This window comes from Pelmatolapia mariae, linkage group LG3_W (assembly GCF_036321145.2).
Source record: "Pelmatolapia mariae isolate MD_Pm_ZW linkage group LG3_W, Pm_UMD_F_2, whole genome shotgun sequence".
NCBI classification, from domain to species: Eukaryota; Metazoa; Chordata; class Actinopteri; order Cichliformes; family Cichlidae; genus Pelmatolapia; species Pelmatolapia mariae.
Window position 1 is genome coordinate 39,666,958 of NC_086229.1, and position 24,245 is coordinate 39,691,202.

Here is a 24,245-nt window from a genome sequence, read left to right on the forward strand (position 1 = left end):
GTACAGCCTCCCTTTCCTGTTGCCAGGCAGATTCAATACAGCATACGTCAAATCAAAACCACAACTGTTCAGTTAACTTTTGACACAGTTTAAAAGAACATCGCGCCTCGTCTCCATCCAGGTGTTGTACCACAAACGATTCTTATCTCGATGACATATCTTGCGTCTTCCTGTCTCAACTGACAGCCTCGGCACACTTGTGGTTACAGCAAAAACACATCTCAACTTCTAACCTACTAAAATGATTCTACTCCTGTGGTTGTATATGGGTGTATGTGTGTGTGTGTGTGTGTGTGCTCTGTGTATGATGTCATGACCCCTTCTGCACCTCACACCCACAGACATCCTGAGACAGAAGGCCCCTGCACGTACACAGCTAAAACTATATGTGTAATTTCTAGACTAAATGTCACACTCAAATGATACTACTCAAACCATAAATGAAACTGCTTAACTCTTAAAACTTAAAACTTAACTCTAAAGAATATAAGTAATAAAGGATAATCAAATAACTGAAAAATATGACATGTAAGCAGGTGTATTGCAATTCCTTTCAGAGCTCCTGTCATCCTCACCATGTATTGGCCGATCATAACGTCTGCCAAGAATTTCTGACCCTCACTTGACCAGGAGCCACACCTCCTTTAATAAGCACAAATGCAATCATGTATAAAAGATCAAAATCATTTCCATTATAAAAGGGATTTTCCCCACTCTGCCAATATGTTTGCTCCTGTCACTTACAGTCAAACTGTTGCAAATTACAATGGTCTGCATGCTCTTTTGGAAGTTGCAAATTATATCCTGACCAGGGCATCTTTCCTGACCTGACAGGGGACAATTCTGAAGAAATTGATAGACAGCTGCAACAACACCTTCCAGCTCTGTAGCCCCATTTTTACTTCCGTAAACAAAATGCGTTGTGTGTGACATCTTCTTTTGCGCATTCGGGCCGTGAACCATTCACACTAGATCACATTTTGTTTGTAGTGTGAACAACCAGACAAAAAAAATTGATTTGATGAAAAAATCTGAATTGAGCATTAATACCTGCAGTGTGAACGTAGCCTTTGTCTCGCTGTATGAGAGTCGAGTTATTACTCAATATTTATGAAGGATGTTTTTAAATTAGGCTCAAATATGTGACAGACATTTAATCCCATTTCAGTTTGGCCTCATCCTGGCCGGATTATCCAACACACACTTTTTTACATTTTAGCTCTTCAAGGCAAACATAGTAAAAACATGAGCTGTTATGTTTCCTGATAAAATGATGTGACAGGTAGAATAAAGTGTTGGTGTTACAGCCTTTCTCCCCTCTGCTGCTGAGGCTGTCAGTCTCTCCCAAACTCAGCTACAGGACTTCAAAATGAATGAAAGCAGCAGAAGTGACTTTACAAATGAAAGAGGAAGAGGAGAAGAAGAGGAGAGGGAGGCCACCCTGACCATCACTCCAGCTGAAAACATCACACTTCCATTAAAGTTGGTGAGAAAATGTTGAGCAGGATGAGCTGCTGGCTAATCTGGAGGCTGTAGCAGCAGCTCACAGCCACAGTGGATTTCCACTCATGAAAAAGCTCTGGCTGCTTCATTTCTCATCTCATATCAGAGACTTTAAAGCAAACAGAGCTCATAAATGGAAACTGATTTCATTTTTTAAGCTGCAACTTTTTAGTTGTTCCTTTTTTAAGACTTATACATAATTGTATGTACAATAAGACATATCATTCCCCTTTTCCCTGCCAGGCACCACCACAGTTCACTTCACTCAGAAAAATAAAGGTGCCAACTGGAACCAAAAGTGGTTCTTTAGACTGATAGAAGAACCTTTTTTGGTGCCACAAAGAACCTTTCAAACAATGGTTCTTTGAAGAACCATTTCTTTCAGTGGTTCACTGAAGAACCTTTAAAGGTGCCCCAAAGAACCATCAAGAAATGGTTCTTTGGGGCACCTTTAATGGTTTTTCAAAGAACCTTTTTGAAAATGGTTCTTTAAAGAATCATTTTTAAAAAGGTCCTTCAAATGGTTCTTTAAAAAAACATTTTAAAGAACCTTTTTTGAAATGGTTCTTTAAAGAACCATTATAAATCTTTCAAAATAAAATGTATCATAAATTGAATTTGAGTAGGGTAAAATAAATACGAACACAGCATAGACATATATTAATGGTTTATTGACATTTCGTAATATACCAAAAGACAAAAAGGCATTTTAACCCTCAGCACAACATCACTACTAATACATGTCACATATTAGTCATTTAAACAATAATAATTAAACATTTTTGCTATACTATAAATAAATATATGTAAATACTATATATATAGATAACACAACAATTAATACATGTATTGTTTAATTAATAAAACATCAGAAAGTGATAAAACACATTAGAAATCGCAATAGCTTCATAACAGACCAATAAATCAAGACATTTTCATCAGCAGATGTTTGCATGTTCAGTAAAAATATAAGTTTTTGATTAAAATTATCAATGAACTTCAGCCTTACCTTATGCAAGGTAAGTTTCATGTTGGACTCATGGTTCTTTGTTTGTCCAGTTTGGGACAATGTCTCTGACGTATGTATCATATCAAATATGCGTCACATCAAAACAACCCCAACACCTGCAGTTGTTTCAGCTTTTCACAGGCGTTTCCTGTCAGCTGGTCAACCTCACTCAGGTGGACATACATATCAGCCAACCAAACAACAAGGTCCTCCCTTTGTGCTTCAAATCCCTCCCACTCTGAGACAAGGAGCTGAGAGAGAGAAAACAAGGGTCAATTATAAAGAAGAGAGAAAACTGAAACCCTCCTCAGAAGGTCTGACTCACATACCTGCAGTCGACCTGTGATGGACTCCTGTTTGGCGTTCACATCATCCCAGCGACGGCCGCACTCCCACGCTGTTGCCAGCAGCTGAGTCTGCAGGGTGCCCTGGAAGAGCAGAGTTAATTTTCAACGCCTCCTGATAAGGCTCTCCAGCTGGATGAGTCGAGGTCCCGCCTCTCGCCGCTGCCTCTGAACACACAAACATAAATTGCATGTGAAGCAGGAGGTGCAGATTTTTTTGCTGTTCTTTTCTAAATCCAGGCTTGATCACGTGGAGGTATTTGGAAAACCTTTTTAGCCAGCGGACGACTGTTGTCTCGCAGAAAGTCAAATCAAATGTATGCAATACACAAGTAATTCACAAGAACACATTATAAAAAAGTCCCATTCTTACGTGATTTCAACTGAATTCTGCATAAAAACAGGGTGACAGAATTAAAACGAGTGTTTGCAGCAAATGTGAGCACAAAGCCTCACTTTGTACAAGCCTGCTATTAAAGTTCTCCTCTATCCAGACGACTTTCCTGTTTTCAAGGCACAACTTGGATCTGCTGTACAAATCTTATAGATACACGCTAAATGAAACAGTAGTGTGCACGGCTATAGATTCTGATCCCTCATCCTAATATGGTCCCAAAAGGCTCACAAAAAACAACATAGCAATAAAGCAAATGTTGAGGCTTCAAAATACAAAGTCCATAAACCAATGACTGACATGGGTTTTATCATAAGGGTGATAAATATACAACATATGTTTTTAAGACTAAAAGTATAATACAGATTTTTAGTCTGAGAGATTTGATGTTCATTTACCTGCAGATGCACTATACGTGCCTGCTCTGTGGTTTTCCACAACGTTTTGCAAATAACTATTTAATACAGGAAGTAGGTGAAATTAAACAAGTCATCTTTCTTTGTGAGAGGACAATATTAATGAAACCAACCTCAATGACATCATAGAGATCCCTAAAGATGCTCCTGCTGCTTCTCTTCCTCCTCTTCCTAAGCTTCCTTCTCCTTGTCCTCGACTTCCATCCAATTGTAATTAAATCTAATTGTGTTTCTCCCTCCTCTTCCTCATTTTGTTGGAGCTGTGAACAGAATTAGTGAATGTGAATTAATTTGTGCAAACGAGAAAAATCAGCTTTTTGGTCAGAGGTGCTCTTGTGATTTAAGCCGGGTAGAGTAGATTTATGTGTTGATGCTACCTGCTTCAGCTCTGGCTGCTGAGTGATATTTACACCCCGGCTGGATTACAAACTTTAACCACGTGCTGAACTTTGGCCCAGTGGTGATACCTCGTTAGTATAATGGCCTCTTCTTGGCTTAATGTATGATGGTGGATAAATGAAATGTACAAAGAAAATTTTACTATATTACTAAAGGACATCCATCTTGGTAACATCAATGACCAGAGCATAACTTGTTGACTAGTCCGATAATAAGTAATACAGGAACAGTCACACCTTCTCATGTGTCACATTTCTATTCATTCAAAACACTTATGCATTGCTGTATTTTATACAGTTCTTACAGAATTCAGTACAGGCTCATGTGAGTATTTAATGTACGGCTCAGCTCTACTGAATTTCTGAGTTTCTAGAGCAGGCACACAGCTCACATCACAACAGGCTTCAGGCGCCATATTAGTGACTTTAACAATATTATAAATTTTAATATCGGTCTAGCTGACATTATGTTATGCACGCAGCACGCAATAGAACCACATATTTTAGAAGCCAAAGGTTCAAATTAGTTAGGAGCACCTTCACTTAATTATAACAGTGGTTTTGTTAGGAAAACAGTTCTGTATACTGGATACTAAATTGCGTTAACGTCAACGGCTAACGTATCTAACATAGCTAACCGTTATTGTTAGCACAACATTAACAGCAAGCTACAATGACGAGTAACAAAAATAAAACAGTAAAAAGGTTTTAATGAAAATGTTTGACCTTTTCCAACAGTCCCAGAATCCAGAGCTTCAAAGACCAGCAGGTACTGAAGACTGTTATCCGTTTCGCTGTCACCGTCCGTGAGAAAGAGTATTTTTTCCCTTAGAAAGTTCAAGGCCCACAGCTCGCGCGATCTCTCTGCACATGCGCATCCCAACGATTGACCCCCCTCCCCTCTCTTTCGGGAGGTTGCCATAGTTGCCGTGTTCTCTCTCTCTCTCTCTCTGTCATTAACACATATTAACAAATTGCTCAGTGATGAACAAGTACTCAGTTTTGACAAAGCACACTGCTTAGGTAAATGCTCTAAGTAAGTGTGTTCATTACATTGACATTCTGTTGTGCAATTGTTATTTATTAGTATATTATTATTTGACTTTACATACTGCTGGGTGGTTTGTAAAGTTTACAATAACTAGTATTATCATTATGCTATATTTTCTAATATATATAATAATCTCAAAAGTAATGCCTTGAAGCAGAAAATAGTAATACTTTATTAAAATTTAAAACTAGAGTACAGTATTTGAATGTGTGTATTGTGTCTACCACTACTACTCATCATATTCATAAACTTCTTAATAATAAATTCCATAGTCCATATAAATTCCATATTCTATTACCACATTATTTGTGATCAATGGGTTTGCGGGGTTAGGGGTGTTGGGGGTAGGGTCTTTAGGCTTCGGCCCCCATCCCTGCCACCAGTATATTTTTAAGCAAGTATTTCTAACTTTTATTTGAATATTCAGTTTCCTATAATCTGCCCTTAAAGGGTAACCTGCCCTCCCCCTTGGCACACACATGCACACAAACAAAACACACAGTATAATTCACAACCTCATTATAGTGAACAAATGTTTATGCCATTTTACACCATCAAACTTAGATAGCTAAGGATGAAGAACCTTTTGTTCTTTAAAGAACCATTTGTAATACCTAAAGAACCATCTACAAAATAAAAAGGTTCTTTGACGTATGATGGTTCTTTAAAGAACCATGAAGACATCTGAAGAACCATTTAAGAACCATAATTTTTCTGAGTGTTCAATAAAACTTTACTTCAGATTGTTTTCATGTTTTGATCCAGCGATGGGAGCGGTTTTCCCCATGTCCAGTCCTTGTACTAAGCTAGGCTAAACATGTCCAGTGCCTGTCTCTGTGCAGCTTTTAATATGATGTGAATAAGGTAGAAATGGAGGAAGAAGAAAATGACGGCACCAATAAACATGCAGCTACCAACCCAAATGGTGAGGTGGTGGTTAGTTATTATTGATGATCCCCTACATTACCTACATTCAAATATGCTCTCCAGCTACAATAGTGTTTGTGTTCCTAACAGGATTTCATGAATGTGTTATTGTTCATGTCACATCTTTATGAAACAAACAATCCTTCATTATCAATGTTCCAGCTTATCTGTGTGGAGCAGCTGACCTGTACGATGTGCACAACACAAACATTATTTACCATCAGTTACTGTGTGACTGAACCACGTGGGTGTAGGAAGCATGGCTCTGAGTTTGAATAGCAACATTCATTAACACTTTGATTTGTTACAGACTGAGCAGAGAGAAGTGGCTCACTGTGAGCGCAGTGATGAGATAAGAAGCTCAGCTCATTTCAAAAAAGTTAAACTGTAAATCTAGCAGAAACATAATTTCTGACTCATGATTGTAAATCTTCTCAGATCCATTTGTACATTTAGAGCCTGATACTGAAATATAGCAGCACGGACATTCACAGCAGCAAAGGGTTCTTGCTGATCTGAGCTGGCTTGGCCCTGGCTTATCAAAGACTAAAGAAAGTGGAATCTGCTGTTCAAACCCCACAAGGCTGCCCGCTGTGATTGAAACAGTGGGACGGGTCGTGACTTCTCAAAATGGGCTCACTGAATGCAGCACGGATAAGATCTTGAAGAAGCTTGATGCTGCCGTGAGCTTTGACTTTGCTCTTTGAGCACAAAATTGATAACCTCTCGGAGAAGCTCGCAGATCTCCAACGGGAGGTTAAGAGACGAGTGACGGACTGTTAGATCAGCTGTGAAATTGACAAGCAGTTGTTCACACTAAAGAAAACCACCATCACTTCATGCGGCTAACATACCGGTGCCAGCTGGCATCTCAAGGCTGGAGCTGAATATAACAAATCTCACCCTGATACCAGACGGTGTTTAGACTGTTCCTTCCCATCCTAACCAAGGACACCTGGAAGGCTGTTTACTTCACCTGGCAGGCGAAGGACACTCTCTCAGCTCCTGACCGGCCAGCTACCTAGCCTGACCTGTCTCCCCAATGTGATGTTTGTGTATTGTATGTACGGTTGGCAAGGTCAGGATCCTAATTGCAGAGAAGTGTGTAGGAAAGGCAGCTTTAAGAACATGCCCTGCTGGAGATGCAGCTCCACAGACACATTGATTAAACCTGCCTAATAACAAACATACGTGCAATGAAGATCAGCTTGTTATCTTTCATCAGTGTTAAAATAGTGTCAATTTAGCAGACACCTGTTATCAAATGCTGAATTTATCCAATGCTGACAGTTAACTCTCTATGTTGCAGGACAACAGTTTAACTTTTGTGGGAAAAAAAGATTCTGGTTTGAACAACCAGTGATCAGACAATAAATTTAGTTGTTAATATAGTAAATTGGGAGATGTTTTCTGCCTGATTGATGCAGCACAAAATATTTTACTGTATGAGGGAAATTATATTTTTGTGATAATATTTTGAACATGCATTTCTGTTGTCCTGTCATCTTAGTGGGTTAATAGCTGATATGCAAATTCGTTGATCGTTCTTAAATTAAGGAAGGATGATTGAATTCTAGCACGAGTGAATGGGAAGTGTTGGAGTTTGTTAGAGTGGAGACTCTAAAACACTGAGTTTCCTGTTGTGATGTGTGAGTGAATCCTGCACCCAGATACACAACTCTGAATACATAAGAACGAACTTCTTTTGTGAGATGCATGACAACATGTCACATGTTTTATTATGAAGGGGAAAAAAGGAAAACTAAATAAAATTTGTGGCCTAAATGAGTAAAAAGGTACAGATTAAAATCATAGCTAATAAGACATTAGGCTTATGTTGTGTGTTGTGCGGCTGATGGTTGGTTTGGAGTTTATCTAGCTGATGATTTTTCTTTTGTTGTGAAGTTGAGCCTGCCAATTAGTATGATGGTTTGATAAATCATGCTGATGGTATGATTTACCCTCCTGAGATGAGGAGTGTGTGTCATGACTGAACGAGGCCTTTTTATTTTGATACTTTCACAGTGCACTGAGAGTTTTGTTTGATAATCTCTGTTTGAGCAGATCTGCACGATTAGAACAGAAGCGCTATATGACACGTCGAGAAAATTGTTGCAAGTGAGTATCTCCACATTAAAATGGGCTCAGGAGAAAGTCACTTATCTGGGACAATTAAAATGAAAGTCCCTGTCAAAAAGGATTCAGCAAAATAATCCAGCCTAAATTCTTCTTTTGAAATTTTCTTCTTTTTCTTTTGAAATGACGTCATTTTGCTGAGGGTGGAAACTGAATGCGTCGATGGGTTCCACTTTTAGCAAAGAATGAATGAATGCATGAATGAGTGAATGACAAATGAGTAAGAGAAATAAAACTGACTGATTGACAACAGCTGACAAAAGCTGACACGATTTTTCAGATGTAACACGACTGTGCAGAGTTAACCCACACCTGACAAAGGTGCAGATAAATCTATGTGTGTTTCTTCTTACAAGGTGCAGGAAGATGACAGCAACATTCGAGGTTGTGTGACGATCTAACCTTTTAAATGCCATTTTCTGTGTTTGAGAATCTATCAGGGGTGTGTTATTTATTGGCTTGTGCGCAGCGTTAACATTTCTTTTCTACAGCAGAGAGTTAATCATGTGTTTGATTATGTGAGTTACAGTAGGGCACACTAATGGTTGATGTTTTTTTCTATTACAGGATTACTGGGTTTATGAGTGAAGGGAACCCACAGGCTATATGTTGATTATGCTGTTACACTGTGTTGTTGGGGAAATGTGAAGGTTACTTTGACGATGTGAATAACATGTGAAACATTTCCTGTGTTGAAACTAGTGTCACTTCTGTCCACAGCTATGGATGGCTAACTTTATGGTCTTTTTATGGCACCTCTGGACCCTGTCGATATGTGCCTGACCTCCGGGATTATCCATGTGTGTTGCTAATGTTTGTTTTTTCTAAGAGTGCATGTAGAGGATTCGGCAGAGACGGACAAGTAACATGAGAAAGCAAATGAGAGATGCAGTGTTTATGGAATAGTTTAATATGGGGCTCATTAGCTGGCCACTACTGAGCTCCTAGTGTTAAATACATGGAGTGACTTTGCTTAAGGGAAGTCACCGATTACATTGATGTTAACTGAGTACATGGGATGATCCACGTCTAAGGCAGATTATGACAATAATTGTAGTTTTCTAATTTGAGAAACCCTGCACATGATACTTGTCCTGTTGATGCCGAATGCTTTCTTACTCTAATGATACAATTGTTTATAAGTGTGAAGGTTGATTTTACTTCTAGATCTTGTTTTCCAGGCCATGATGGTGTGTATGCAGGCTCCAGACAGAGCCAGGTTTTGAGTAAACTTAATATGCAAAACACACTAACATCTTTTATTGCAGGATTATAGGTCCGGGGTGGTGCTGCTCCAGAGGGGGAGACACCCTGATGTTGCCTGGAACATGATCTAGCTAACTTTTTTCTTTCAGACCGGAATCTAGGTTTGATGAGTTGACTCATGGGAGTGTCCATGCGTCAAGAGGAGGGGTCCAGAATTACAGAGTTACATGAAACTATCTTTTTATGTTTTCGAAACTATGTTTTTAGGATTTTTGTGTGATTAACAGTTAATCAACGGGTATTAAACCTATGCAAGTGGTGCATCCATGTTCAGATGAGGCTTTGATGGTCCATAGATGAAGCTCACTGAACTAAAGAATGTGGTTTGATGATGATTGACATGCTTTCCAAGTAGAAGTTTTTCCTCCTAGCAAGGAAATACAGGTGCAGCAGTCAGAGAATTGCTGAAAGGAATCTTCTGAGGCCCAGTGAGAAGCAAGACCCATTCCAGGCATAGCTGACAGCCAAGGCAGTGGTTGAGGTCAAAGGTCGAGCTGTTTGGGGCCCATCATGAGATCAGACTTCAGAGCCACAGCAAGGACCACGAAGCTGCGTTGGAATGAGAGCTGTGCCAAGGGGGCTTTCCAGAGGCCAACAGAGGAGATTGTGGACGACAGACGGGCACCTGAAGGATGAGGGGAGCGTGCCAAGCTCCAATCGACAGCGCAGGCGGATTTCGAGGATGGCATCATGATTCTGTGAAAAGCACAGGAACCAGAAGCGATGGTGGTGATGACAGCAGTTTCCTATGACCATCACCTAATGCTGTGTCACTGTACTGTGCATACGATGGCACACTGAAGACTGCTGGGATCATAACAGCAGTAAGATAACTGGATCCAGCACCCTTTCCACAGAGGGTTTTTCCTGCAGAGAGAATGGACAATGGAGGAGTCATAAATATCCCCCACAGGACAGAGGATTGAAGTGAATTGATGGGGGTTGGCAGAGGCCGTAAAACTCGAGCGCTGACGAGGTCTGCAGCTTTCACGATAGCTGAGACCCATGGTGACAAACAACAAACTCAACTGGTATGTTTGAATGTCTATTCTACATACATTTGGACTCTGGTCCTATGGACAGTGATGGGAACAACTGGAAGAGACATTTATGACGCCCTGCAGAACTTAAACCACTCTGCAGAGAGACATGCGATTTACATGTCTTGCAGAGGAGCACCACCAAGCTGGAGTGTTTTTGAAACTGTTAATTTCTCTTTTGACCATTAACAATTCATTTGTTTGCTTGTAGGATACAGTTTACCATTGAATGAGATCAACGAGAACTTGGATAACTTCTAATACATTTGTCAAACTGTGCGTGTTACAGTAATTTAGAGTGATTGACATATGCTGAGTATAAAAATGGTTGCATTGACATTGTCAGACGTGAGGTATTCATAACTGGGTACTTTTCTAGCATAACTGCCAAAAAGGGGGGAATGTTAGGTTTTGTATTGTTGATTGTCATTTATGCTTAGAAATATCTACTCATATATGCTTAGAGTTTTATAATTAGTTGTAGATTAATAGAAGTTTGATCCTTAGTAGTCTGCAGACACACGTTGTGTGCATTCCAGAGCACTCTGGCTTTCACACCCACATCCTGGGAGCATGGGAGAGGTCGTACCTTGTCTTATTGTTTTATGGTAGGATAAACGTATCTATGCCTGTTTTAGGCTAAGTGCATTTTGTTTAGATGAACTGCTGGACTTCCAGGCCAGCAGGGTTAGGAAGTCATTTTATGGATGGACGGACACACACACACACACACACAGACACACACACACACACACACACACATGTATACCTGGGTACGCTGTTATATGTTAATGACCCTATGCATATTCATGGAACCACAATAAAAGAGCAGTGTTACGGGGGAGCGGACGAGAGCAACTGGGGTCAAGCGAAGGAACGGCGCCTGTCCAGTTCTCTCCCGTGCACGTGAAACATAAAGAACTTGCCTACTCGTGTCTTGCTTGCTGTGTAATTATATTGCCTTCAACGTTCCAGCGAATAGGTTCAAGCTACAAACTTATCAGCCACTTTAGTGTCCAAGTAGTACAAACACGAAAACCCCCACTAATATTTCCTAAAATGTAGTTTTTTGTTTGTTTTATTTAATTAAAAATATCGTGTAACAAGACAAAACTGCAAACAAGAATGTTTTTTTTTCTCACTCCCACTATCTGAAGCCGTTCATTGAACTACCAAATAAACAGCTCTTTCTGGCCAGACACGTGGCAGCACTTTTGCTATAATTTTGTTTGTATTTAACAAAATAAAAATGCAGGCATAAGCGTACACTAGGGCTGGGCGATATATCAAGTTTTTAAAAAAATATCGATATATTTTCATACAAGATATAAGATGTGACAATATCCTTTATATCGATATAGTCTATGTTACGTTATAATTATAGTTGTGGAGCCGCAAGTTTGCCTCTCTTTCGTCCACTTTTGTCTCTACGCAACGTTACTCGGCCTCGCCTCTCTCCTTCATTGAACACAACTCCCCCTCCTCCCCCATCACTTCAGCTGCAGGCAGTGACAAGATGGACACGGCAAATCTCCGTTAACAAGTTACTGTGCATCGCCCCGTGCGTGGGGCTGGACGGTGTCAACGTGTTAACGAGCTAACCACGCTAACGAGCTAACCGCGCTAACACTATGCAGCCCTGAGGGGCTGTACAGCCTAAAATCCTTTCATTTTCTCAAAAGTTGACAGCGCGCCTTATGTATGAATTCTGATAAAAAATGTTTTAGTACGACTTTGCTAAGCTATGAAGCTGCACCACTTGGTGGATTGTTGGAGCATTACGGCTACCGAGGAGCCTCGTGGAGTGATACCTACTGTGCTTCAACGTAATATTACCATATTGTGTGTATATAAGGACCATAAATGGCACCTGTTCAGAGACATGGTTATGAAGCGGATTTCAAACTCCAGGCTGTCAGTCACGCAGTAGAAGTTGGGAATAGAGCAGCTGTGAAATCTGTCTTTGTTATTATGCTCAGCGTCTTTTAGTTTACATTTTGACTGCACAATTGTGAGCTTTTTGTTACATTGTTTTCTTTTATTTATGGAGCATTATTATTTAATAAATGCTCATAATCTATTTTTGAGTAATTATTTTCATGTACATCTATGCTGTATGTTAATAAAAGTGCCTGTGTGACATCTGCGACACAGTGTGACTAAGAACGTGTTCTTACTTTATGGCTTAAAAAAATATCGAGATATATATCTTATATCGCCATCCAGCTAAAAAATATCGAGATATGAATTTTGGGTCATATCGCCCAGCCCTAGCGTACACATTAGTTAAAAACAGCTAAAAACTCTTTTCTTTCCAAATAAATCTCTCACTGAACACAGCCAATCCCTCAACACGTTTGCGAGGGATTACGAAACACTCATTTTATTTCTATTAGATCTGATAATGTTGTGTAATACTACAACCTGAAATAACAAATAGATTGCGTTGTCCTGTACAGGACACAAAGGGAAAATAACAACAGCTGTGAAATGGAATAGTCCAAATCACCAAAGTAAACTGGACCTGGGCTTGTTGCAGGGATCTGAAGTTACTAAACATTTTGTGAGTGTATGCACTAAAACTTAGGACCATAGAATAATAAATATGTGCGTGATGAAAGTTGGGCAGCACATCCTTACTCCACTCTGTATGCTCGTATGGGTCTGACCCTTTCACTCCTTTGATTTTTTCCTCGTCCTTTTTTTGCCTCTTCGTCAAGTCTGTCTTTGTACGGACCTGCTGTGTTCTCTGTTGTTTTGTACAGAACTGTTTTTGGGCAAATAAAATGCAAGTAGGGATTAAAACCACAGAATTAATGATTGCTGGTGCTGGAAATGCTAGTGTTTGCTGCAGTGTATTGACGTTGTTGCCACGGGTACCCACAAAGCAATGCGCAAAAGTCACGTGGTCTGTATATCTCTATAGATAATTTTTCTTGTTTGTTTAAATCATTAACCCAATTAGGGTTAATCCATTCATTCTACAATTGCACATGAATTATACTTCATACACAGACCCACAGTCTCTGATTGCCCTGAAATCTCACTGACAGCCAACAGGTAAAAAGTCCAGACTGACAGTCTCTGTGGGGTTGGGCAGTGAACTGCTCATGCTCCGTTCAAGTGCATCACAAACTATTGGAGTTGGATCCAACTTTGCGAAGCAAATTTCTTCTCAGCTGCTGTTTTGAACATTTCTCATTTCCTCATGAACTGTATTAAACTCTGTAAATGAACTGAGAACTATTTCTAAAATTGAAACTATGGATTCATTTTCCCATTCACTTCTGAACATTAGGGTATAACTGAATGTTAGACTGGGCTCCATGGAAACACTTGGACTGGTCTCAGCTGCCTTCTTTCTGTAGTCATTCCAACAGAGTCCTTTCTCTTCTCCAGCTTCTGTTTGAAATCCTCTCACAGAGCCTGAATCCTGCTTTGTTGTCATGTTTGGGCCTGTGTTAGGCTGCTCTGTGTTCCTCTGCTGTAACACACACCTCACCACAGCAGCTGTATGGGTCGTCTCTGTAGCAGCCAGATCAGCTTCTGATACATGAACATCATCACAGCTCCTAACTTCACCTTTATTAGCTTTGACACTCATGTCTTTCTTTTCTCCCTCTGTTTCCACAGAAGCTCAAAGTCTCTGCAGCCAGTTTTTATCTGCTATCATCAGATCTTCATCAGCCTCATTCACATCCTTCACACACTCTACAGCCTCATCAGTACTGACTGACTGAGGCTGAAACACTGTCCTGTCAAACATCTCCCCGTCACCACTCCACTTCTGTCAGCCTTTAATGAAACCTGCTCAAGTCTGTCACTTCTGTTTGGAGCCAAAAGGAAAAACTGTTGTTTAGTCGTTTGGAAAGACAACATTTCTGAAAGCACTCAAACTTCTTCACATTTGTCTTCAGACACATCCTGAACATTTAGGAACTAAAGAAAGTTTCAAACATCAAAGACCTGAAATATAGAAAAAAAAACAACAGCTGCAGTCAGTGAACTCACCTCAGAGTCTCCACTCGACAGTTTGGACTCTCCAGTCCAGCACACAGAAGCTTCACTGCTGAATCCTGCAGGTTGTTGTTACTCATGTCCAGCTCTGTCAGATGGGAAGGGTTGGACTTCAGAGCTGAGGCCACAACTTCACAGTGAGACTCTGAGAGTCCACACCAGGTCAGTCTGTGATGATAGAAAATATAAATGTGTTATTATGTGTTATTATAAAAGCAGAAAATATGAATTATAAACACAGACTGAATGTATATGAAGACAAAACATGGTGACGTCATAATCTGATCAACATCTGCTCTTAACATGATAACATTGATGATGTCATCAAGCTGCGCCTGTTTTGGTCGAAAGCATTGCAGCGGCTACAACGATTATCATCTGCAAATTATGCCGACAGTCACAGCAAAGAGATGAAGCACGTTTGAAATATGGGGAAAGCTAAAAACTGCGCTTCCTCCACTTCCGTAACATTGATTCATTAATGTTGAATTCTCTGCAGCTGCTCAGTTTGGCCCGTTTACAGCATCCTGCTATGCGATTGCATTTGTCCCTGACCACCAGAATCCCTCATGTTAACTTTTATCAAGTGGAAAAAAAGTTGGCGTTCATCCTCCAGCTTCACTGTGCTAATGTTATGCTAACATACAGTAGCTGTGTCGCTAGCAATCACGTAGCACAACATTATATACCAGCTAGCCCAACTTCAGTAACCCTGCAAACGTCACTGCTGTTTAGTTTTCTGTTTTCATTTGTGTTGGAAGTGATAGCAGAGCTGAACGTTTTAATTAGCTTCAAAAATCTCTCAGTCAGAACATGGTATGTCATGTTTAGGTGGAAACTAGCGAGCTAACTTCATATTAACTTTTAACTCCGTTAAATTTAATAAATTCTGTTTTCATGGATGCCTTGATGCTAAACTTAATTGTTAGACCTGCTAAAGCAGCAACGCTGATGATTTTATTAAAGATGAAAGAATTTAGACTGTTTTTAACTCTGTGTTCGTTTGACTTTGGGACCTGAAGCGGACGGAGTTTTGGACCCAGATTACTCCGCGAAGCTCCTCACTATGGCAGCCATAATGCTCCGACAATCCATCAAGCAGTGCGGCTTACAAGAGTTGTACTAAAACATTTCTTAACAGATTTCTGCACGCCAAAATCGGCTCGAGGTCAGTAAGCACAACCAGAATTCATACATAAGGCACACTCTCGGTTTTTGAGAAAATTAAAGGATTTTAAGCCTTATAGTCTGGAAAATACATTATACAGAAGAAAAGAATATATCGCGATATATATATTGTTACCGCTCGTGCTTCAAACTATTCCACGATATGAATTTTAGGCCATATCGCCCAGCCCTATGAATACGATGTTTGTGTGATTATGAGTGAAAGAAGCAGTGAGGAGGATGGAGAGAGAGAGAGGACAGAGGGTGAAGTTAGAAACACTAAAAGGATTTTTCATGGATTTCATGGATGATTTGAGTGATTTCCAGCAGGACACTTAAACATGTCAGTGGACGTCCTAAAGAACATATTCACTGATAGCTAATTATAGGCCAATCTCCAACCTTCCTTTCATATCAAACATCCTTGAAAGAGTAGTTGTCAAACAGCTAACAGATCATCTGCAGAGGAATGGCTTATTTGAAGAGTTTCAGTCAGGTTTCAGAGCTCATCACAGCACAGAAACAGCTTTAGTGAAGGTTACAAATGATCTTCTTATGGCCTCACCTTAGTACTGCATTTGATACTGTTGACCATAATATCCTATTAGAGCAATTGGAACATGCTGTAGGTATTACAGGTACTGCACTGCAGTGGTTTGTATCATATCTATCTAATAGACTCCAATTTGTTCAAGTAAATGGAGAGTCCTCTTCACCCACTAAGGTCAATTATGGTGTTCCACAGGGTTCAGTGCTAGGACCAATTCTATTTACATTATACATGCTTCCCCTAGGCAGCATCATTAGAAGACATAGCATAAATTTTCACTGCTATGCAGCTCTATCTATCCATGAAGCCAGGTAACACACACCAATTAGTTAAACTGCAGGAATTTCTTAAAGACATAAAGACCTGGATGGCCGCTAACTTCCTGCTTCTTAATTCAGATCAAACTGAGGTTATTGTACTCGGCCCTGAAAATCTTAGAAATATGGTATCTAACCAGATTCTTACTCTGGATGGCATTACCTTGGCCTCCAGTAATGCTGTTAGGAACCTTGGAGTCATTTCTGACCAGGACATCTCCTTCAAGGCACATATTAAACAAATATGTAAGACTGCTTTCTTCCATTTGCGCAACATCTCTAAAATTAGAAATATCCTGTCTCAGAGTGATGCTGAAAAAGTAGTTCATGCATTTATTACTTCCAGGCTGGACTACTGTAATTCACTATTATCAGGATGTCCTAAAAACTCACTGAAAGGTCTTCAGCTAATCCAAAATGCTGCAGCAAGAGTACTGACAGGGACTAGAAAGAGAGAGCAGATTTCTCCTGTTTTGGCTTTCCTTCATTGGCTTCCTGTTAAATCCAGAATTGAATTCAAAATCCTGCTCCTCACTTACAAGGTCTTAAATAATCAGGCCCCATCTTATCTTAATGACCTTGTAGTACCATATCACCCTATTAGAGCACTTCGCTCTCGCTCTGCAGGCCTACTTGCTGTTCCTAGAGTATTTAAAAGTAGAATGGGAGGCAGAGCCTTCAGTTTTCAGGCCCCTCTTCTGTGGAACCAGCTTCCAGTTTGGATTCGGGAGACAGACACTATCTCTACTTTCAAGATTAGGCTTAAAACTTTCCTTTTTGCTAAAGCATATAGTTAGGGCTGGACCAGGTGACCCTGAATCCTCCCTTAGTTATGTTGCAATAGACGTAGGCTGCCGGGGATTCCCATGATGCATTGAGTTTTCCTTTCCAGTCACCTTCTCACTCACTATGTGTTAATAGACCTCTGCATCGAATCATATCTATTGTTAATTTCTGTCTCTCTTCCACAGCATGTCTTTATCCTGTTTTCCTTCTTTCACCCCAACCGGTCGCAGCAGATGGCCCCGCCCCTCCCTGAGCCTGGTTCTGTTGGAGGTTTCTTCCTGTTAAAAGGGAGTTTTTCCTTCCCACTGTCGCCAAAGTGCTTGCTCATAGGGGGTCATATGATATGATTGTTGGGTTTTTCTCTGTATTCATTATTGTGCGATCTATTGTACAATATAAAGCACCTTGAGGCGACTTTTGTTGTGATTTGGCGCTATATAAATAAAATTGAATTGAATTGAAACGTGTCATTGAACAGGATTAATATCAGTGGAAACATGGTGGAAACAGCTGTGACTGCATGGATGTGACACACTTCAAATCTGTTCTCCACTCTTGGATTTGGGATCCATGGAGCTGCTGCTGAGTCTGTACAATAAAGGATGGTGTGGAAGGTTGCAGCGCACGGACACAAACACTGTGTGGTTACAACATGAACCTCCCACCATCTATAAAGCACTGATGACATCATGACGTTTGCCAGGAAGTCAGCTTAGGGATTGACAGGAGATCACCTTGCCGTTCTTCAGCTGAGACATCTGAGTTAGAAAACACAAACACTGCAGATTCTTTCACTCGCGAGGGCAGTCATGGATGCACACCTGCGTCTCATCACTGTCTGCGTGCTTTATTTATACCAGTCTGTGTGTGTGTGTACAGCGTTATTCTAAGAACTCAGAGCTGAGGTTCCCCTTTTCTAAATCTGTATGTTCTAGAATAGAAAGAGGAAGCTGTAAGTTGTTTATCACAGAAGAGTTCATGTCAAAAGTTATTAGGTGAAAAGTCACGTAGACATGTGGATTGCTTAGTGATCAATAAAAGAATACATTTCATGTAGCTGATCACATATACACGATTTTCCTTTGACAGGGATGTAAAAAGCATCCAGAAACAGAGCAGTGAATTCCATCAGCAGAAAACAGGGACGTACACAGCGTATGACTACCAATGCAGGATCATGCTAAGTGCACACACACATTTACTGATCAACACAAAATATCATTTTATCTGAATTAAAGATGTTAATGATCACATCTGGACTCACCGAGCCTTTCTGCAGTTCCTCACAGCTGGAATCAGTCTCAGTCGTCCCCACTCTGATGTGTTGTACTTCTGCAGGTCCAACTCATCCAGAACCTCCTCTGACATCTGCAGCATGAAGGCCAGAGCTGAGCACTGGATCTCAGAGAGTTCCTCCTCTGATCTGTTCTTTGACTTCAGGAACTCTTGGATCTCCTGATGTACTGAGAGGTGGTTCATCTCCATCAGACAGTGGAAGATGTTGATGCTTCTGTCAGGAGAGATTTTATCACTGTTCATCTCCTTCAGGTTGTTGATGACTCTCTGGATGGTTTCTGGACTGATCTCTGTCTGACCCAGCAGACCTAAGAGTCTCTGGTTGGACTCCAGACAGAGGCCATGAAGGAAGCGAACAAACAGGTCCAGGTGGCCATTTTTACTCTGGAGGGATTTATACGTGACTCTCTTTAGAAACTCATCCACAGAGGATTCACCCAGAGATGGTTTAATGTGGGGAAACGGATGAAGAATCAAATTATAATCATCGTCAGAGTCAGAATCAGAATATGTACAAAAATCCACCATCTCTGTGTTCCTGGTGCTCATGCCCACTTTATTTGACTTCATCATGTGCAAAACGTCCTCATCATGATAATTATCACTGTAACTGTCATCATCATTATCATACTCCTCATCCTCATTCCAGTCTATCCCCAGGAACTTGTTCAGCACTTCTGTCTTCCTGTTGGTGTGACAGTGGAACATGTAGACAGCAGCCAGAAACTCCTGAATGCTCAGATGAACAAAGCAGTAGACTGGTTTCTGGAAGATCACACACTCTCTTTTGAAGATCTCTGTACAAACTCCTGAGTACACTGAGGCCTCTGTCACATCCAGACCACACTGCTCCAGGTCTTCTTGGTAGAACATGATGGTTCCTTTCTCCAGATGTTCAAACGCCAGCCTCCCCAGCTTCAGAAGAACTTCCCTGTCAGCCTCCGTCAGCTCCTGTGGACTCGTCTCATGTCCCTCATGGTACTTGTTCTTCTTCCTCTTTGTCTGAACCAGCAGGAAGTATGAGTACATGTCAGTCAGGGTCTTGGGCAGCTCTCCTCTCTGCTCTGTAGTCAACATGTGCTCCAGAACTGTAGCAGTGATCCAGCAGAAGACTGGGATACTACACATGATGTGGAGGCTCCTGGATGTCTTCATGTGGGAGATGATTCTGCTGGACAGCTCTTCATCACTGAATCTCCTCCTGAAGTACTCCTCCTTCTGGGCGTCAGTGAAGCCTCGTACTTCTGTTAGCCTGTCAACACATGTAGGAGGGATCTGATTGGCTGCTGCAGGTCGGGAAGTTATCCAGACGAGAGCCGAGGGAAGCAGATTCCCCTGGATGAGTTTTGTCAGCAGCTGGCTGACTGATGACTTCTGTGTGACATCAGACAGCAGCTTCCTGTTGGTGAAATCCAATGAAAGTCTGCTTTCATCCAGGCCGTCAAAGATGAACAAAAGCTGAGAGACAGCCAGCTTCTCTGCTGTGACCTTCTGTAATGTTGGATGGAAAACATGGAGCAGCTCCAGAAGACTGTACTGCTCATCTCTGATCAGGTTCAGCTCCCTGAATGAAAGCAGAACCAGCACACTGACATGTTGGTTCTCCAAGCCCTCTGCCCAGTCCAGAGTGAACTTCTGCACTGAGAAGGTTTTTCCAACACCAGCAACGCCGTTGGTCAGCACCACTCTGATGGGTCTCTGTTGGTCAGGGAAGGCTTTAAAGATGTCCTGGCACCTGATTGGAGCGTCATGGAGGGCGTCCATCTTGGAAGCTGTCTCCAGCTGCCTCACCTCATGTTGGGTATGAACCTCTTCACTCTGTCCCTCTGTGATGTAGAGCTCAGTGTAGATCCTGTTGAGGAGGGTTCTACTTCCTGTTTCATCACTTCCTTCAGTCACACGTTCACATCTCCTCCTCAGACTGTTCTTATGTTCATCTAAAACCTCCTGCAGACCAACATCTGCTGAAAGAAAGAGAAAGAAAACTCTTCAATGTCTGAACAACAACAAGAAGTCCAGTTTTCAGAAATGAGTCCATCGGCAGACAGATGTTCAGTCTTACTTTGTACACAGCTGCTCTGACTGGCTGTCTGCAGTCCAGCTCTGGTTCTGGATCTTTCTCCACACTGGGGACAGGAGGAGTCTCCTGATGAAGCAGACTGGTCCCAGTATGAGGAGATGCACTGTCTGCAGAACCAGTGACCACAGCTGGTAGAGACTGGATCCTTCAGGACGTCCTGACACAAAGCACAGCAGGACAGCTGCTCCTCCTCACAAACACCACTCCTCTTCCTCCCTCTGTGGACACATTTCATCATCACTAAAACTGTTGCTAAAAACTATTCAAATTTAAATGATGGTGCAGAAGTTGTAAAAGTGTAAAAGTGTTCAGAGTAAAAGTGGAGATACTTTTCTGTTTGAAGGCAGCGTTCAGTCTGGAAACAAAGTGATGCTTCATTGATTTCATCAACACTAATGAGCTGCTTTTCCTGTCTGCCTGTCTTATTAAACACTCAGTGATCTGCCTGCAGTTTGCTATGAATATATACTTCCTGAAAAGACTTCACAATAAAAGCCTTCTATCAGAGGTCGCTGCTTATATTCTTCAGGTTTTCCAGTCAGTGTGCAGATTAGCTTGGTTTAGTACATTTTGATTACTTTACAGAAGTAACTGATTAGTTACAGAAACACATCCAAGGTGAGCAGGTTCCCCTCCAGCATCAACTCTAAGCAGCTAAAACATGAATGAATGTAAGAAGTGTCCCAGCTTTCAGTCAGACTGTTCTCAGTGCTACATTACAGATGTGGTTTCTGACAGCTGCTCCAGCTGCAGGATCAAACACACACAGGTCCAAACATCTTTGTCTTTGCTGCTTCTTTATTATTGAACTACACAACATGAGGCCGGCACAGGGAGAGGAGAAGTTATTACAATCAACCCACCACTGACGCGGTCAGAGTCAGGGGGTCATGCACTGGGTCAACCCACTCCACCTCAGTCTGAGAGGAACCCACTGAACAGTCTGTGGGTTCTCCTGGAGACGAGCCTTTGTGTCCACACTGGCTCCAGTAGCTACTCTTTATATATTTATTCATTTATTATTTATCCATCTGTACTTGCAGACTTCCTCTCCCTGCCTATATAAACATGGACCCTCCCCTGACGCCCCCTCTTTAATAACACAAACTAATATATATATAGAGAGAGAGTTATATAACTGTGTGTCATGTGTATCTTTATTTATGCAGACCCGCTCTGAACTGGACTAATATTTTGCAGGCTTTTCCCTCTGAGTTAAACTAATCAGACTTTTCTGTGTGCAGCAGCTGTGAGATGAAGGCTCCAGGACGTCTACAAAGAGCTTAAATATTTCACAATATTTCCTAAGTTCAGTCTCAGGAGTGAAGCTTCACCACGATCATTTTCACAGCTCTGGTCTCTGCTGATCAAACTACAACTCTTAAAGGAGATGAAGTTTGATTTAGTTTGGTGCTTCTCCCTTCTTCAATGTTTCCTCAGACTCAGTCCACATGCAGCTGTTCTGAACTGTTGGTGTAACTGAGGAGTCATTGCTCCATAAATGATGGAGACAGGCTGAAGCTCTACCACCACTGTGTTTCACAGATACAAAAACACTCTTTCTTCTTCTTTAAGACTCAGCTCTTATCATTTGGTAAATGGTAAATAGACTAGTTCTTATATCGTGCTTTTCTACTCTTCTGGGCACTCAAAGCACTTTGACTTATCTATATGACATTTAGCTAAAGGCAGTGTTTTTGGAGTTCAGCACTTTATGCTTGCAGCCGTGCCATGAACACCTCTGTGGTTCAGTGTTGTCCTGATGGAGTAACAGCAGCCAGTATGATCCAGGCTTTAGCTGCTGGGTCTCTGTGTGACTCTCAGACTGTTTAACAGATCAGACACAAAGAGAATCAGAGCAGCTCTTTAAAGACAAACATGAACCCACTCAGGTCACACTTTCCCCACAGATATGAGCATCACTGTCCTCAAACAGCAAAAGTCTAACATTTGGATCTTTTCTCTTTCATTGTTTTCTTTTAATGAATCTTTGTAACAATCTGAGGATGTTTCAGGTCAGATTTATCCAGGAAACACAAACATGTAAAACAGACTCTGACCTCGTTGGTCCAGGTTCACCACTGAAGACTGGAGGGTGATCTTTGGACTGGTCACTCCTCACAGACGGACAGCTGGACCCTGCAGACTCTGCTCTGTCCTCCTCTTCCTCCATCATCATCTTCTTGTGGATTTCAGTCAGTCTGAGAGGTAAACCACAAACACTCAGTGAGTTCACATTAACAGGAGTCACTGAGTTACAGTCGCTGACCTCTGACCTGTCATGTAACCTAGAAACCAGGTCACATGATCCAGATCAGGGATCACAGAAACCTGATCTCACCTGCTGACTCTGACATTTGAGACCTTCCAATAACAAAACACAAAAAGGAGAAACTGACAGAACATTAGGAACAGCTCTGAGTGTGATACAGTCAGCTCTCTGCAAACTCCGACCTCAGGATGAATTAAAGCTCTTTTATGGGCTCTCAGACACTTTAGGATCACGTGATGTTCACACATGATATCTGTGACTGTCCTAGTGAACTTCATGTTGATGCAGATCTCAGCTCCTCATCAGCTCTGCTGAATAATCTAAAGTTTCTTTGACATCAGGAGTCAGACGCTGTCATGAACACACCTCCATGTTTCTGTTTCTCTGACACACTGAATTCAAACAGGAAACAAGGATGAACTTAAAGCTCCTGCAGGCTCTGACTTTAATACTGGAGACGCATGAATCACATGGTTAATCCACATTTGGACTGTTTTATCTCCTCAGTTTAAATTCAAGTTGTTTAATCATGAGTGAAACTAACACATCAGCTGACAGCTGTAATCAGCACCAATCAGCTGTCATTTCACATGCAGCTCAAACTCTTCTTTGTTGAATTGGAGAACTTTGTTTCTATGACTGTGTGAAACTCTGATCCACAGCAGAAAACCTCACCTGCACTGATGTTCACATGAAGTGGATCCACAGTGAAGCTTCTCAGTGTAGAAACACTTTGGAGACCTGATCATTGTCTCCATGCTGTCCTGACTCAGATCATTTTCTTGTTGCTTAGTTTTAGCTGTTTCTCCATCGCACTGTCATTTGTGGCAAGTGGAATAATACCACATAAAAACTGTTACAACTGCACACATGTTTAAATCTTGGTTTGTAACAACACACACACTCATCACACTTTTTTCTGATCTAACCAATCAGATCATTGCATTTGGCAACCACTGTGGCACATGTGGCACTCAGAGCTCAAATCAAACACCTGTATTAAATGTACAACAAATAGTAAAAAATGCTGTTTTAATTGGACACACAGCTGGAGCTGCTATGGCTAACTCAGCTCTCTGAAAGGATTCCTCTGCCTCTTCAGATGTGATCCCAACTCTGCTAACAGGAGTTCAAACTAAAGTAAACTAAACTAAACTAAACTAAACTACTAACCAACATCCTGAAACAAGAGCCAAAGCTTCAACTCCTGGATCTAACCCTGATACTCTCCCTGCTGCTGCTCTGAGAACCAGAATCTCTCTTTCTTTCTTTTGTC

General features: G+C 41.2%; 1 protein-coding gene across 1 annotated transcript in view; it reads right to left on the minus strand.

Moving 5' to 3' along the window:
* Window positions 1–23,727, minus strand: part of LOC135932531 (NACHT, LRR and PYD domains-containing protein 12-like) — a 62,836-nt gene extending 39,109 nt beyond the window's left edge. Inside the window, exons 1-5 of the mRNA XM_065470011.1 lie at window positions 23,645–23,727; window positions 22,758–22,898; window positions 20,680–20,915; window positions 18,586–20,581; window positions 14,496–14,669 (exon numbers count right to left, since the gene is read on the minus strand). Coding sequence (XP_065326083.1) covers window positions 14,496–14,669; window positions 18,586–20,581; window positions 20,680–20,915; window positions 22,758–22,898; window positions 23,645–23,727 — 2,630 coding nt within the window. The remainder of the gene's footprint in view (window positions 1–14,495; window positions 14,670–18,585; window positions 20,582–20,679; window positions 20,916–22,757; window positions 22,899–23,644) is intronic.
* Window positions 23,728–24,245: the final 518 nt, after the last annotated feature.